At 35.8% G+C, this 17,898-nt stretch overlaps 4 protein-coding genes across 4 annotated transcripts; 2 read left to right on the top strand and 2 right to left on the bottom strand.

Annotated features, from left to right (window-relative positions):
• Window positions 1-803: 803 nt before the first annotated feature.
• LOC121752299 (miltiradiene synthase KSL1, chloroplastic-like) lies at window positions 804-4,313 on the top strand. The gene is made up of 10 exons (XM_042147293.1): window positions 804-926; window positions 1,022-1,089; window positions 1,161-1,342; window positions 1,843-1,940; window positions 2,009-2,315; window positions 2,392-2,490; window positions 2,773-2,988; window positions 3,233-3,374; window positions 3,613-3,858; window positions 3,974-4,313. Exons 1-10 carry the CDS (start codon window positions 851-853, stop codon window positions 4,271-4,273), a joined length of 1,734 nt encoding a protein of 577 aa, XP_042003227.1. The 5' UTR covers window positions 804-850; the 3' UTR covers window positions 4,274-4,313.
• Window positions 4,314-4,722: 409 nt separating this feature from the next.
• Window positions 4,723-7,755, bottom strand: LOC121752300. Its single transcript, XM_042147294.1, has 2 exons — window positions 7,328-7,755; window positions 4,723-6,522 (listed from the first exon to the last, which is right to left on the bottom strand). Exons 1-2 carry the CDS (start codon window positions 7,446-7,448, stop codon window positions 4,961-4,963), a joined length of 1,683 nt encoding a protein of 560 aa, XP_042003228.1. The 5' UTR covers window positions 7,449-7,755; the 3' UTR covers window positions 4,723-4,960.
• A 2,748-nt stretch (window positions 7,756-10,503) lies between these two features.
• On the top strand, window positions 10,504-11,541 carry LOC121751743. The gene has a single exon (XM_042146536.1). It carries the CDS (start codon window positions 10,504-10,506, stop codon window positions 11,539-11,541), a length of 1,038 nt encoding a protein of 345 aa, XP_042002470.1.
• An 851-nt stretch (window positions 11,542-12,392) lies between these two features.
• Window positions 12,393-13,520, bottom strand: LOC121751741. Its single transcript, XM_042146535.1, has one exon. The coding sequence runs from the start codon at window positions 13,518-13,520 to the stop codon at window positions 12,393-12,395; it is 1,128 nt and encodes a 375-aa protein (XP_042002469.1).
• Window positions 13,521-17,898: the final 4,378 nt, after the last annotated feature.

Raw genomic sequence — 17,898 nt, 5'->3', positions numbered from 1 at the left:
TAGACTTCCTACAACCACTCTCTCAAGACTTTATATAGTCGTAAGTTTTAAAGATTTCGCAATTGTCACTCAATAGTCAAAATAGAAACTGATGTGGCACAAAACCACGCCATTTTCCATATATCAATATCATTTTAACCAAAATATTGATGTTTTGTTGCTACATCATATTTGATTTTGTCATAATATTATTTTCAATTTTGGCCATTGTGAGACCACTGCAAAAAAATTTATAGTCTAATTTCAAATGTCATGGGATCAACCAATAGTCAATGAAAAAAATAAATTTAAATTACAATTAAAAGTTGTTATTTGCATGATAATTGTTCCTTAATTAAAATGTGGTAAACAGACTTTTGAGTAAATGCCCTACTATGTACAGTTATTGAATAGGAACGGCGAGCAGTCCAAAATTAACTCCATAGATTTGTGAATAAATAGTCAATACCAAAAATAGAAAAATTAGAGTACTAGCATTAAAATACATAAAACATCTTACTCACTACTTACCTAATTTTGACGCCAAAAGAAACACAAAAAGTAAGTCTTATCATACACTTGACACTTTTGGAAATAAAAAAACAAAACCACAATTCAAATATATTAGTTGCATTATAAAAATCTTTAAACAATATACAATCCTTAAATATTAATCTTTCTTACAGTTAAATGTATAATTTTCTTTTTATACCATAACTTTTACATTATATTATTTGATAATTGATAATTGTACTTATAATTAAAACATGCATTGCCTATATATATATATATGTATGTATGTATCCATCAACACAAATAAACAGCAACCATCGTCATTGCAGCCTATTTCCTCCCCAGCCTCGAACTATAAATGTCGCTCGCCTTCAACATCGGAGTCACACCTTTCTCCGGCCACGGAGTTGGGTGTTTGAGCCAAATTTTCCCAGGTCTCATTTTCAGACGTTAATTATTGATGATTTTAATTGGCATATAGTAATTTATATTGAGTTTGCTGATTATTATCTTGATTAATCTTTCCTAGTCAAAGGATTGCGAATGGCCATCGCCAAAAAGTCATCTCTCACCGTTAAATCCAGCCTTACTACACCAGTAAGATGCCAATTTTTCTTCTTATTTGATCAAATTCTGTATTTCGATTCAAACAAATGCCCCTATTTTAGGATTTGTTGGGGGAATTAAAGGACAAGTTGAAGAGGGAAGAACACCATGATTCTCGAGCAGCTGCAACTGTTCCACCTTCGGATGTACCCTCGAGTCTGTGTATAATTGACACCCTAGAAAGATTGGGAGTAGACCGACACTTCCAACCCGAAATCGATACTATTCTTGAAGAGACATATAGGTTGACACACAAACTTCAAACTATGATCTGGACCGTTAGAAAATGTCATTTTCCAATGGTCAAGATCATAGTTTGTACAATATTTAGAGTTTGCATTTATTACATTCCTATATCTGTCATTTAAATTTTATTCGAAAAAATAATTTTTCTTCATCATAAAAATATAATATCTCGAGAGTTTCACAAAAATATAAGTAGTATGATTATTTTTTCTAAATTGATAAGTTAATTATTTGGAAGATTGCAAGATTCTGGAGATAATTTTAGATTTTATATTTAAATGAGATAATGAATTTTGTATTTTTTGAGTATTATGTGACGAGATTGTGAATGTTCAATTCACTAGTGAATATTAATTATAATACTCCTACGTACTATATAATTATAAAATAAGTAATAGATGTAAATCCTTATTATTTACATCTTTTTACGTAAAGCTTAATTGTGAATAATGAAGATAAACACGTACTGTAAATAATATAACTACGTAAAATACACAGGTTATGGCAAAAGAAACACACAGTTATATATTCAAATGTCACTACTCATGCCATGGCGTTTAGACTTCTCCGAGTGAAAGGATATGAAGTTTCATCAGGTAAAATTTGACAAAACATGCCAAAATTCTCACTTAATTGATGCATTTCTTTTTCTTGCATTGTGTAGAGGAATTGGCTCCATATGGGAACCAAGAGCGCGTCAGCCGGGAAACAATCGATGTTATCGAGCTTTACCGAGCAGCGCACGAGAGAATGTACGGAGAAGATGAGAGCAGTCTAGAGAAAATACTTGCTTGGACCACCACCTTTCTCAAGCACCAGTTGCATAGTAACTCCATTTCTAACAAGAAACTACACAAACTGGTGGAATTTTATTTGAAGAACTATAATGGCATAACCAAGAGAATAGCAGCTCGACGAAACCTTGAACTATATGACATGAGCTATTATCAACCTCTAAAATCTACAAATAGGTATACGTATAATAATTAGTTTCACTTTGTTAAAGCTATTTTAGATGCTAAAATATAAGCTTTTTCTTTATTTTAGGTTCTCTAATCTGTGTAATGAAGATTTTCTAGCATTTGCGAGGCATGATTTTAATATTTGCCAAGCCCAGAACCAGAAAGATCTTCAGCAACTACAGAGGTATTTAACAATTAATGTGTTTTGTCATATACTCTTAAGCAAAAATATAGATGTAATACTCCATATGAGAAAGAATTATTGCATTTGTGATATATAATGACATACCTCTACTACTTATTTTCCCTTTGTCTGAATTAATATTTTATTTTGAATGTCTCGAACTAAACAAGTTATTTCCTCGTTTGTCAATCCTCTGTTAACTTGAGACGGAGCTGGCTATTTTTTTTGTATAGTATTATTGACTATTTTAAACTTGCCTCTAATACTAATTACATGATGCAGATGGTATGTAGATTGCAGGTTGGACACATTGAATTATGGAAGAGAAACGTTACTCATGTGCTATTTTCTGGCTTCATTAGTAATTCAAGATCCTGAATTATCCTATGTTCGCATAGCCTTTGCCAGTCATATGGTGCTAGGAACATGTTTTGATGATTTTTTCGACATTGCTGGTTCTAGACTAGAGTCATACAAGCTCATAGAATTAGTGAAAGAGTAAGTTTCAATTATTTTTTATTTTTATTTTTTTAAAATTTATAAATATATTAGAATTTAGATGATGCAATTTTGCTAAGCTGACTTTTTCCTCGGTAAGATTTACTGACAGATAGATTTTTACCAACAATGTTTTCACCCGATGCTGATGGATTTTGGTGATTTGCCGATGGAAAAATGTGTCGATAAATTTGGTTATTTTTGTAATGCATGGCATCAGACATTTACTACTTTACTGAAGCAGATGGAAAGAGAAGGCAGTTGCAGAGTATGGATCCAAGGAAGTTGAAATTCTTTTTAAAGCATTGTACAATACAGTAAATGAGGTTGCAGAGATGGCTAGTGTCGAACAAGGACGAGATGTGAAAGGATTTCTTGTTGAACTGGTATGTATAATGTGTCTCACTATTATTTCTATCTCGCTCTGTCGCAATGTAAGTGATTTGTATTCCTTATTGGGATATCGTAAATAAATAAATCCTCATACGTTATTCTAGTTCACACTATTTATTAGTAGTACACTTAATAATTTAAATTTATTTTGTATCCTACTTTATTACCTATTTATTTAACTTACTAATTAAACACCACTCTCTTACCTCTCGTGTCCAAAATTAAATGTAGTGGATTGAAATGCTTTTAGCTATGAAGATAGAACTGGATACATGGACTGACGACGTGCAACTAAGCTTGGATGAGTACATGTCTAATTCGTGGGTATCGACCGGTTGCAGAATGTCACTTCTCATGTCGTCGCTATTCCTCGGTGTTAAATTATCCGAGGAAATGCTTAGGAGCGAAGAGTGTAGTGATCTGTGTAGGCATGTTTCAACGGTTCTTCGTTTGCTCAACGATGTGACGACTTTTGAGGTAAGATTTCTCTGCACCGACTGGATCGAGTATTTGAAGGATAAGAATCATAAGATGTTAAACAAGTATTATGCGACTGACCGGAATTTGACTAGACTTTGTTATTAAATGATAGAGGGAACGCGAGGAGAATAAAAGAAGCAGTGTGAGCATTGTCATTGCAGAGGGAAGAAGTGTGACAGAGGAGGAAGCCATTGTAGAGATAAAAGAAATAGTTGAGTATAACATAACAAAACAGAGGCAGATTGTCTACAAAATCGATACCATTTTCCCAAGAAAATTCAAAGATATATTTTTGGAGGGATGCAAGATTTTTTCTCATATGTATTCGAGCAGCGACGAATTCACTTCTCCTCAGCAACTCATGGCAGATGTGAAATCCTTGATATATGAACCTCTTACACTTCCTAGTTAACTAAGTCATTTCCAATACATTTATTTCCGGAAAATGATCGATTCACTAGCTACCATTTACTAGTACCTATTGTTTCATCATCGGCAATAAAATGTCTTGCAAAAATAATTCGATGATCGAAATATTGATGTGACAGGCAAAATCACACGTCGATTATCCAAACTACACACTGTTACCCAAAATTACACACATCGAGTATCCAAACAACGTATAATTTCAGAAGCCACGTCGAAATTACTATTGTCAGAAATTTTTTGTGGGATATTTAATTCTAAAAAAAATGAAAGGATGGATACTAAATTATACTAGTAATTACCTAAAGAGTGGAATATTTTCAAGTAAACGCTGGGGTAAAATAGACCATATACCCCATTTATTTCAAGAAGAACTGATGATGCTGTTTGGATGTATTTAAATTTATAGGAAGTAAATACAAGTAATTACAAATCTGAACGAAATGAACATAAACTATATACGATTTATGTAGGAGATCCAAATATCCAATATACAAATATAGATTCTTCCTTCAACCAACTCCTACCAAAAAATACAATGCTACACACAATGTTACTCCAATAGTAACATAATTCTATACACAAGAATCCCATCTCACCCAACATATCAAGATATAATCACTCAGAAGCAGAAAATCACCATACCATCTGCAAATTTGTGGCATTCAAACCATCACCTCTCGTCCCCCAACCAGTTGTCCTTCTCCTTCGGCCCCGTCGGCCCCTCCTCCCCGTAAAGCTCCGTCGGAAAAAGCTCCACAAAGCTCTCCACTGAAAACCTCAGAAAAAATGGGAGGTTGTTCAGTATCTTCTCCAGCTCACTCCCTGAGCTGTACACAACAGTTGGCCCCCATTCTCTCATATACTGCAGCCATGCCGGCTCGACAACAACGTCGCCAAGGTACTCTGCAGCAACAACCCGATACCTCGAGCTAGAATCAACCGAGTAGTCACTCTTCGCACAGTCGTTCGTCGCCCCAATCCCGAGCGTGGACGAGCCCTGAATGTAGCACCCCTCGTGGGGGAAACTCGCGTGCCCGTTCCTCGATGCGTACACAGCTGCCTTGTTCCCGTCAACGAACTCGAGCTCGGAGGCGTCCACCCACCGCCCTCCGCTGTGCTCCGAGTAGTAAATGCTCTGGAGCTCCCCGCTGAAGTTGCTCACACGGAGCGTGTAGTGCTCCCAGTCGCCCACGTGCTCGCCTATCGCGGTGAGGGGGAAGCTGAACGAGGCGACCTGGATCGTGGCCGGGCCATTAAAGGGGCAGAATATCCACATTGCAATGTCTGTAAAACTCCCCCCTGAGGCTGGCTTCACATGAACATAAAGCTCTGCTGTTTCGATACTACCCGATTTCACAAACTCGTGCCACTTCTCTTCTGCCGGGAGATCAAGCCAGAACTCCCCATCGTTCCAGCCGCCACTAGGTAAAATCGAGCCGTGGGAATCGATCTCTACTCCTTTATCCATCCCCTCTTTGTACAGAAGCGATCCATTGTTGAAGAACCAAGAAACGGACGAAGGCAAGTAAGCCTCATCGGGGTGGAAGTACAGTGTCGGCCCGTAGTGGTGGATGAGCGCGTGAACTTGCTCAAGATCCGGCATTGCATCCAACGAAGAATCGAGGTTTCTCAAGCAAGCAATGCTCGAGACCTCACCACTGTCGTCTCTGCTGCAGTAGAACGTGCCAACGGGAACACTCCTACAGAGCATCCCTCGTTCACACGCCCTCGTGCTCCACACATAAAACTTCCCACTCGAAAATATTGCTCTCCTATCAAATATGATTTCATCAACCTCGCAGCTTGCAGTAAGATCACCTCGGACGCATCTCACTTCCTCAACATCAGGCTGTCCCGACTTCGTGGTGACCACAAATCCCATAGCTTTGTACCCCTGTGGTGCATTTGGAAGCCAAATGTAGCCACTTCCATCGCGACGAGTGTCCTCACTCCACACCAGAGTGTAGCCAAGAGGCTTCTCAAGAGCCAGGGAGCTCGATTCTTCACTTGTCGTGCATTTTGCAGCAAGTACATAGCCCCTCAGTTTCTGATCACTCGGCTGACAGTAGTGACCGAGGCTGAAATATCCGGCTGGGACACCACTAGGCCGGTAGAATGTGACGCCACTAGCCGACCCGAGCAACGGGGTGCAGCTCCATATTTTGTCAAACTTAGTGATCTGAGCTACTTCTAGTTCTCCTAGTCTAATTTTCCCAGTTGCAAAGGCTTTACCTATGAAGGCAAAGAGTTGGTTTAACAACATTAGTTTAAACATAACAAAATTTGATCTTGTATTCATATATGCAGTCAAATTTCTTGTACATTTCCAAATTATATTGCTCAAAGCCATCTAGTTCTAGCGTTTTATACTAGTTGAAATAGTTGACCATTTTAAAGATTCATAATTCATGAAAAAGGACAAAACAAATCAAGATTTTTTTCACCTTTTCAATCAGATTATAAACTTTCTTGCTCTTCAACTATGCAAGATAAACTCTTTGCCTCTTTTCACACAAAATGACTAAAAAATTGTCTTTAGCACAAGATGCTAGTGAATGTAATACACATGCCAAAAACATGATTTTCAATAAAATTTTTATATTTGAGTTTTCGTGCAGAAACCAAACTCCAAGATATTTTTCCACTCCTCAAGAAATTGACTTGGTAATAAAATGATATTTCACTAAACAATCAGCCACACATATTGACCAAGTCCACACTGCCAAAATAACAAGATTTTCATATTAACTATCAAGCAACATTCATAACTGAAATGAAAATATTTTCCTCTTCAAATATCATTCCAAAGATTTAATAGGAATCAGTTTTATCAATATTAAAAAAAAAACAGTTATTTAAACAGAAAAAAAAGGAAAGTAGCCATTATTTTGCTCAATCATAATCTCGATCTAAGTGGAGGAAATAACCACAAAAACAACTTAATAAAAAAACAGAGAACCCAAATTGACAGCAAATATCAAGAATTGAAGTTTTTGGGGAAGAATTTTTGACCAAATTAATATTTTCAAGAACATACCTTTGGGCCATTGTGGAAGTGGCTGAGGCATAGAAAAAGGCTCTGGTTCTTGAAGAAGCTCTCCAAATTGGAAATCATCGGAACAGGATGACTTGCAACACTCCCACAATCCAGATGACATTTTTCTTTTAAATTTCTTGAAAAATATGTTCAATCGAGCCAAGATTTCCCAAATCCCACAGAGAAAAAGAGGCTTTTTTCGTGAGCAGAGAGGCAGAGCGTTATTCCTTTTCTCTGTGAGAGAGAGAATCTAAGAAACTAATTCATGAGAGAGAAGAGATTTCAAGAATTCAAATTGGGCGATTTGGGTGAATGGTCAGCAAGGGGAATAGCGATTAAGTGGGAGGTTTTGTTTGCGGAAGTTCGGTGGAAGACGGCAGAGAGAGAGTAGTTGAAGCGTTGCGTTGAATAATATTTCAGCGGTTGAGCCAAAATTTATTTTATTCGGTGTTTGTTGGCTGATGGAATGAAATTACCGTTTATAAATAATAACAATAATAATAGTAATAAATTCAAGCAATTTTTCATATTACAAATTAAAAATGGGCAATAATATCACAATCCAATTAAGATTCCAATTTTAGGGTTTATATTTGTATGTCATTCATTTTCTTATTAAATATAATTGGTAACAATATTAATAAATAGTGAATTAGAAATCATATTTAGAAGATAATTAGGAATATTTGATTGAATAAAAATAATAAATTATTGTACAGTTAAAGCTAAAAAAGTTATAATTGGGACACCGAAAAATGTGACGAATGATCTCAAATCCAAATTTAGATAGCAAGCGATATTCTTTAGATTTACAAATAGATGATGCATCGTCCATCATGATATCTCCTTATTATATACTCCCTCCATCCCCAAAGAATATGCATTTGGGGTCGTCACATGTTTTAATGTAAAATTGGTAAAATAAAATAGACGTAGAGAGAAAAAGTAAATAAAGTATAGTTAGTGAAGAATAAGTTTTATTTCATTAGAGAGAAAAGATTTTCCAAAATTGAAAAGTGCATATTCTTGAGGGATAGATTAAAAATGAAAGAGGACGAGGGAGTATGTAATTCTTTCAAAGTTGAAAGCAAGCTATCAAAGTTACCCGTATTCACACAGTAATAACTTTTTATGTGTAAAAAGTGTAAATTTTTTCACATAAAATATTTTATAACGGTTGATCACGCTTATTTGTGACGACGATGAAGTAATTATAGCAAAACCCTTAATAATTGAGAGATGAAGAATATTCAATTTGAAACCTTACAAGATGCCGTTAGTGATTATTGAAAGACAATGGATAAGTTCTAAAAGAATATTTGATTGTACTCTATTCCTTATTCCATTTATGGCAATGTATAAGCATCCATTTGAGTTAAAAAAGAAATTTATGAGATCATTTTGGTTTGGAGTATTTGAATTTGAGAGAGATTGATAAATTCGATATTATGAGTTAGGATTTCACAGAAATATTCCTTAAAATAATATTGAAAAACCATAAAAAAATATCAAATTTTGGGTTTTTTTGAATTTTAGTATGTTTGATACTAACAGATCTAAAAACCCAAAATTTACTAAACTTTTAAATTCCCAAACAAATTTAGAATTTTGATTTGATGATGTGGAAATTTTGGAAAAGAACAACCAAAGTCCATGTCGAAATAAATAATCGGTTAACAAATATATTATCATGTGGTGTGTTCAATCAATCATGATTGCAGAATCTATACTACCTCCCTCCGTCTTTGAAAAATAAATTTTTTTGAAATAACACGGATTTTAATACACAACTGGTTAATAAGAGTGAAGAATTGATAGAGTAAGATGTGTGGAGAAAAACGAATAAATTAAGAGAGATGAAGAGAAAAGGTACAAGAAATAGAGTTACGAGCTCCACTTCCTAAAATAGAAAGTTTATATTTTTAAGAGATGACCTAAAATGAAAATTGTTTCTATTTTTTAAAGACGAAGGTAGTATATAATTTATAGTTATTATATATTGGATTATCTTTGAAAATTAATATTTCCGTTGTCCATCTTTATAGTCTCACGTATCGATTTCGTGTACGGATGCAGTACTTATTATCCCATTCCTTTACACTGCCTATTGGGCCAACCAATATCTCAATTGGAAACCGGGCCACACTATATTAAGCCCGATAGAATTTTGGGCTATTATAAACTTATACTACCTCCGTTCCATAGTTATGGAGGCGTTTCTTTTCGGCACGGAGATTAAGAAAAATTGTGTTAGCTGAGTTAAGTAAATGGAGAATAAAGTGGAAAATGAAAAGAGTGATGATAAGCAACCAAATTTTGTACAACCAAAATAAGGTTATATTAATAATTTTGATGTAATAATTATATATTAAAATAATAAATATAGTTAGTGGACAAGTTAAAAAGACTTTATTAGTCATTGGCCTATTTTCATTTTTTTATTTTTATATTTGAATTGTTTCTCAATTATTTTTAAAATTTGAATTAAAGTATGCTTTAATTACATTTTATGGTTCCAAAAAAGTAAAAGAATTATACACAAATCATTAATATATGACCATAATATTATGCACGTTCCATATACTAAATATATGTCCATATATTTTAATTAAATGTATAAATAAACTAGTTTTTTTCTCAAATAAATCAATTTTTGGTGGTACAAAATTTGGTCATGTAGATTTATTGAAATGAAAAAGTTAGAGTGATGAAGAGAGAATAAATTAAGAGAGACTAAAGTAGACATGGAGAAGTGTGTTGACTTTTACTAAAAAAGAAAATGACTCTATAACTATAGAACGAATTGAGTACGTAATATTGGAAACAAAGTTTATTTCTCCGCCACCACTTGTTAGGCCATAGTATCTCAACAAAATCATAACTCACACAAAAACACACTCCTATATAAATTTAACCTCATAAGTAATTCCTCACATTAAACCAACAATAAATACATTAATTCGAAAATTATGGGACACTAGTAGTCTAATATAGCTCCACAAAATAGTCCCAACCATCCACCAAACCATAACACAAGGATCACCATTATTTTTACAAATTATTTCACCTCAAATTTCGACATCTTCCACCTCCGCACCGGCTAAGCCTACCTCTTCCTACCTGGCTAGTCGCCGACCCCGACGATAGCAAGGTAGGCATTCTCGAAGCTTCGGTCAATGTCTCGAGTCCCTTTCGAGCTCCTAGAGCTCACCATCCTCTCGGCCCAGAATCTCGCCCCCGCCTCCCAAAATCTACCAAAAAATCTATGCAAAAACCTGTCCAAGCATCACAAAACCTACGCGGTCGCATGGATCGACCCGACCCGCAAGCTAAAAACCCGACCCGACACCAAGGGCAATAACAACCCGCATTGGAACCAGAAGTTCGTGTACCGGGTCGAGGACAAGCACATGGACTCGGATACGGCCTCCGTCGTCATGGAAATCTACGCGGTCGGGTGGTTCAAAGACAACCTCGTCGGCTCCGTCACCGTTTTAATCCGCGACCTCATCCCGGCGGACGTCCGCCACGAGCGCCGAGTGGTGGCCCTCCAGGTCCGCCGCCCCCACTCGGGCCGGCCCCAGGGCATCCTCAGCGTCGGCGTCGCCCTCCTCGACAACACCATGAAGAGCATGCCGCTCTGCCCGGCGTTCGTCGTCTCCGGAGATAAAAAATTGACCCGGACGCTCAGCGATCAGACGGATTTGTCACGGATGCCCGGGGAGAAGAAGCGGAAGACGGTTGGTCTTATTTGCCCCTTCGCCGGCGACATCGCCGCTGACATCGCCTGCGACGGCACCGGCAACGGCGCCGATGAGTCGGTGATATCGGATTTGGGGCCTTCGCCGTCGGTGGTGGCGATCGCGGTGGCGCACGGGCTGTATCCGCTGCAGCAGCGGACGGCGGCGGCGAATACGGGGAGCTTGGTGCTGGAGGATTGGACGGTGCGGCGGGAGGAGGCGAAGGTGGAGGATTTGCAGACGAAGCTGGAGCAATGGCGATTGGACCAAGGGTACCAGAGGCTCGGGAACACCGGCGATAATAAGAGGCAGGGGAAGAGCATCCACCGCCGGAGTAGAACGGCCGAAGGCAGCGAGGGCGACGGCATGTTCTCATGCTTCGGGAATGCATGCGGTTGCGAATTCGCCGTCAGTTACGGTGGCGGCGGGAAGAATCGCCACCGTGATTCCACTAGCGGAATTGTAATTTCTTGAATTTTTTTCATTTTGGCCGCCGTTAATAGTTTGTGTTTTTGAGAAGTGAGAATTGATGATAGGATGTAGAATGTTTTTGATAATCCCTCCGTTCGGTCAGATTCATTTTTCTATTTTGGAAATGTCCTGAGTCATTTTTATATATATAACTTTTTTTTCTTTTTCTTATTTACTCTTATTTTATTCTCCCTACTTTATTTTCTATACATTTTTATCTCTCTTACATTTGTATCTATTTATTTAACATATTAAACATCATTTTCTTAAATTTAGTGTCAAAAAATTTCGCTTCAACTATAAAAAACGGAGGGAATATATTTTTTGCTTATATGAATTTGATCTAGATATAAACATTTGATGAAAGTTTACTTTTATTGCTATGTTGCATAGTACTCCTAATTAATATCATCGTTTTATATGGAGTATTTTTTTTCAATTTTTTAAATTTAAATAGTACTATAAGAATTTAGTGTTCTTTTATTTTTTTTTCTAGACAAGCAATTTCAATTTCAGTTTAAATCCAAATTGGTGTATTTACACAGTATAATATTATAACCATGCATTTTAATATAATGAGTTGATGCAACTTTAAATTTTCCCTAGACAATAAAATCATAATTAAATCTCATAACATTAGAGAACCCAATAAATTAACTGGAATAATTAAACACCGGTCGATAAATACAAAGAATGAGAAGAATTAAAGTCAAAACCAGTAGGAGTAAAATAAAATTCAAAAAAATGGGAGCATATAAACAAGGAAAGCCTTTAGCTAGGCTCCAATATGAACATTCAATATAAACAATTGCAGATTATAATAAAACCTTTAATCTAAAAAAATATTGTAATCACTAATGTAATTCTCTCCTTCTATCCGCGCCGGCGGCATTTCCGTGCTTACCACCGCCGGGATTGTTTCCGCCTCCGCCGCATGCTATCTTGATCTCAATCCCGTAAACGATACACGAAAACAGGCCGCCATCGGAGTTCCCTCGCGCATGGCGGCTGCCCATGGCTGACATTTCCGATTGATCGCCGTCGTAAACCACCCTCCGCCACCTGTCTCCGGCGACTCGGGGTATGTATCCCTTGGCCATGGCGTCTTCCATTGTCATCTCCTCCACAATTGAGCTCGAATCATCAGCATGCTCCACGTGTTTGATGACATGGGGCCTTGCCATTGGAGGCGGCTGCATCTTCATTGCCATGTCAGCCGCCACGATGGATGCCGAAGGCCCAATGTCGGAGCAAAGCTCCGACCCATATATCATGGATCCGTTGCATATGGATCCGTTACAAACGGATCCGTTGATCATGGATCCGTTGCAAACGGATCCCGACTTCAGAGGGAAGTCGTCATGGTTGATCTCGGATTCGCTGGCTGAGCGCCGCCACAATTGGATTTTCTTGCGAAATCCGCCTCCGTGGTCTCCTCCCGCTTCCCGAGGCGGGTTATTCGCTTTCCCGTAGACCTCGGAGAAGTTCTCGTGGTGGTGCTGCCGGAGCATGGCACGGAGGCTGTTGTCGGTGAAGGTTATCCCCATGTTGAGGATGCCTTGAGGGGTGCCCGAGGGGCGTCGGATTTGTAGGGCGACAAATCTCGTGTTTTGTTGGGGTGAGCCCCGGATGGCCGGGGCCAGGAGATCACTGACTAGGACGTTGACCGTCCCCACAAGGACGTGGCGGAACCACGACACTGTGTAGATCTCCACGTGTAAGTTTGCGTTAATCGCGAACAAGGCCTGGATGTCCACGTGGAAAGTGAATTTGTCATTCCACGTGGGGTTCGTGTGGTGATGGTCCGTTTGGGTGGTCACTTTTTGGCTAGGGTTGATCCACGCGACCGCGTAGGTGCGCATGGATTTCGAGAGAGGCGTTAGGTCTTGAGCGGAGATGAGGCTGATCTCGAGGATTTGGGCCGCGATGGGCTCTCCGCCGGGGCCCGGTGGCAGGCCGTGGGTGGTGGCTGTGGCATCCATTCGTCGCCCGTGGTAGGGTGCACGGACGATTAGTGGGAATTAATGGAAATGTTGAGTGTGTGTGGTTTGTACATTATTATTGATTTTTTTTGTTTTATTGTTTGTAATGATTTTTTGACCATTAGTTCTTGAAGTTGAAATTGTTTCAAATTTGTTTAGCCACAAATGATCCTCAAAATTTCCATGAGAAACGGAAGAATGTATGGAACCATTAATTTCGTGTTTAAAAATTATTCAAATTTACTAATATCATTTTGCAAAATGGTTTCATATGAAATTCATCATAATTACATATTGAAAGATAAAATTGAAATTTGAAAGCTTTGCTGTCTCATTGGTCTTTCAGCATCTCCAAGTTAGGAAATTAATAAATTTGTTGGTCTTTAATTATTGTCACCTGTAAACATATCCAATTCCAAGCCATCTAATATGTATATAAATTAAACAATTGATATCATCCTATGAAATAACAATTCCCCTAATTAGGTGGAGTATTAAATTAATTTTGTCAACTAATTTGAATTCATTTGAAATTGTATATAATTTGTAAAACTAATAACATTAATATCAATAATGAATTTTAACGCATTAGAATCCAATAAAATAGATAAAATAAAAAACTAATGTAAACATATTCTAAACGAGTACTGAAAAAAATCATTTTATCACATAATCTAGTCAAACCAAAAAAGACCCTACTAATAATAATAAAATAAACACCTTTCTAATTGTTCCAATCATATCTTTTCTCCAATAACACAGGTTGAGACTGATTACTGAAATAAATACCATCGCTATTTGCTATCCACCACGACTGATCTGCATGTACCTTGTTCCACTTTTCGCGAAAAACTTCAAAAGCTTTATCTTTCGACTCCCACCATAAATGACAAAAGAATAGTGTATTAGCAATCAAATTCAAACAAAAACTCCATTGATAATCTTGGTTAGAATAAAGGGTATGATATCCAAGATTATCTTCTCCAGATGCACAATGAACCTTCAACGGTGCAGAATTTGGAGGGAGATTACTCACAACGTGGACACGATGTTTTGGTGTAAATAAACATCCTGAAACAACATGGTATTTCCCAAGAATGCTAATTTCCAATAGTAAAAAGAATAATAGAATGTTCTTCATCTTAATTACTCTCGTGTGTTTGATTTTAATGTTTCAACTTATTTATAGGTGTAACATTAGTGGCCCACGAGTCAGGCCCAAGGGCCCAAGCCCAATGAACACCTCCAATTGTTTCTTCCATAGACTAGAAATCGCCTGTCCTTCTTAATTAGCTATTAATTTGTGTAGTTAAAATTAATTAGGAAATTTGTAATAGATACTAGGGCGTTTGACTTGTTGACTGAATATTATAGTTAGAGGCTTAGAGCTTATCCTTTGCCACATTGGATGGATCTAGAATGAAATATTCCAAAGTCAAGTTTTCAATTTCAGTATATGCGAAGCATATTCTGGTAGTTGATGGATTCTGCAAAATAAATCCATGATAAACTTGGTATTATTCAGTTTTAAGTTTAAAATGGCTGATTTATATCTTGAAATTCAGACTTTGTTATAAAATCGACGCAATTTTAATTTTTTTCTGTAATGACATGATATTTGGACTTTGACTTTGTTACAATAGTTCCGACTATTAACCAACAAAGAAGATCGAAGTATCTCTCCTTATCTTTTTTTTTGTTGAAAAGTAGTAAGAATTGAAGTATATTACTCTATTTTTGTTTGAATAAAAGTTATTACTATTTACATAAAAAAATTTATGAATAAAAATTTTAGTTTAATAAACAAAAGTTATTGTTCTAATGAATAAAAGTAAATGTTTTTTTTGAGTAAAAGTTAAAGTTTTGCGGATAAAATTTATCGTGCTTGTGAATAAAATTAAATGTTATTGAGAATTAATATTACTATTTTTTAATACTAATAGTTATTATTCTTTTGAATAAAAGAGATAATACTTTAATAAATAAAAATTAATATAATTGTGAATAAAACTTAACATTGTTGTGTGTACAAATGATTTTTCCAATGAATAAAACTTATTACACCTATAAATAAAAGTTAATTGTTTTAATAACACTCCCTCCGTCCGCCATCAGATGTCCCATTTTTCCTTTTTCGTCTGTCGGCCAATAAATGTCTCATTTCACTTTTACTATATTTGGTATGTGGACCATATATTCCACTAACTCATTTTACTCACATTTTATAACCCGTACCGGTCAAATATGAGACATTTAATGGCGGACGAAGGGAGTACTACTTTTTATAGTTAATGCAAATAAAAGTTATAGTATGATTTTTGTGAATAAAATTTACTATTATGTGCATAGGGGATTGTTATATTGCTAACTCACTATTTAATTGTTAACTACAATTAATAATAGCCCTTAGATATTCAAATCAATGGCTTAAATCATCAGCTCCGAAATGTCAATAAGATCAACAAAAAAGGTCAATAAGGGTATTAAGGTCAATTTACAATAAATTAGTGTAACTAACTTTTGAAAAATACTATCACATAACTTTAAAACGCATATAACTTTCTCGATTTAAATTATTTTTTCGCACAACATATATCAAATTAAAGATAATTTCATAATGATTCTATCGAGATCTCACTTGCATATGTGACGGTGTCAAAATTTGAAAAAAGTTTCGAAAATTTTCAATTTTTCGCACATCAACAAATGTCAACATAGTATATAAAATATGTTAATATAATAAATGTAGAATGTCATTCTTAAAGCAATGCGTTGACATAAGCAATGTGTTGACATTCTCAAAGATTGTGTTAAAATTTTCAAAACACTATATTAACATTTTCATCCGAAATCCTAATTTGGTAGTTTTTTTTATCTTTTTTGATTTAATTAATAAAAACAAAAATTACACGTGAAAAATTTTAAACCACTAGATTTCTAAAATCATATGATCTTAATTAGTTGTAGTTAAGAATTGGAAAGTGAGTTAGCAATTTATAACTCCCCTGTGTGCATATATGTAATTATCTTAAACAATATTATGGTGCAAAGCTAAGTGATCACCATTATTGGTCTATGGTGCAAAGCTAAGTGATCACCATTTCTCGACCAATGTATCATTCTTCAACTCGTAAGACATGTATTATGTGTACGAATTCAACAATTCTCCTATAAATTATCACAATTCTCTTTGTACAAGACGTTTTTATTTTCTTTTTTTTTACCGTATTAATATATTAATACCGGTGGGTGTTACTTTCTTCGTTTCAAAATAATATACACTCTTTTCTTTTTAGTCTGTCCCATAAGAATCTGTACTCCTCCTCCCCCCATTAATGGTCTACTTTTATCGTTTTCGTTCGTCCCCAATTAATTGTTCGTCTTCACTTTTAACCATAAATAGTAACTAGGTGTCATATTCTACCACCTCATTTCACTCCCATTTTATTATAAAACTAATATATAAAAATGAGACTCATATTTCACTAATTTTTTCAACATACTTTTCTTTACATTTCTGAAAACATGTGCCGAAACCAAAGTGCATATTTTTTTGCCCAAGCACGAAGAGAGTAATACATATCGTAGTAATGTACCATGCTAATTAATTAGTACAATCTTAATTCGAAGTATTTCCCACTAATGTTTTCGGAATTCGGAGAATAATATGAAAATTAATTATGGAATTTATAATTTTACGTCGAATGATAATATTAAAAATATTATGTGCCAAATTTTAGAATCTTTGCATTTTTATGACGTTGGAATTCTGCTAACTTTAGGTTAATGGTTTTGTTTATTTTTAATATACTAGTTTTTACTATTGTCGTTTGGTACCTGCTGTTCGCACTAATTTTTCATTTTATCCTTATAATTCATAGTATTTTTAAAAATTACAAAGAAAATGCCTAAATTGTACTTTGATATGTAAATTGAATAATAACATTATAATATCAATGGTAATTTGTAATGTATATTATTGAAAAAGATGAAAAACAAGTAATAAACACATACCAAATTAGAACGATGCTTACAAAAGGTAACTGTTCTCATTTATTACGTAATCCTTAAGCAAAACAAAGCCCCTTACGGACACTCCCAAGCATATTTTTTCTCCAACAATGTATCTCGTGTGACTTTAGTCTTACCACTGAAATAAATACCATCGCTCTTTGCTATCCACCATGAGTGATCCGTCGGACTCGGGTCCAATTTTTCGCGAAAAACATCAAAAGATCTACCTTTAGTTCCCCACCATAAATGACAAAAGAACAATGTAGTTGGAAAGAAATTCGGACAAAAACTCCAGTTATAATCTTGGTCTGGATTAAGGATATGATTTCCAAGATCATCGTCTCCGGATGCACAGTGAATCTTC

The sequence above is a fragment of the Salvia splendens genome, chromosome 10 (assembly GCF_004379255.2).
Source record: "Salvia splendens isolate huo1 chromosome 10, SspV2, whole genome shotgun sequence".
In the NCBI taxonomy this organism is placed as follows: Eukaryota; Viridiplantae; Streptophyta; class Magnoliopsida; order Lamiales; family Lamiaceae; genus Salvia; species Salvia splendens.
The sequence above is the reverse complement of the archived record's forward strand: the minus strand, read 5'-3'. Positions and strand labels throughout refer to the sequence as shown.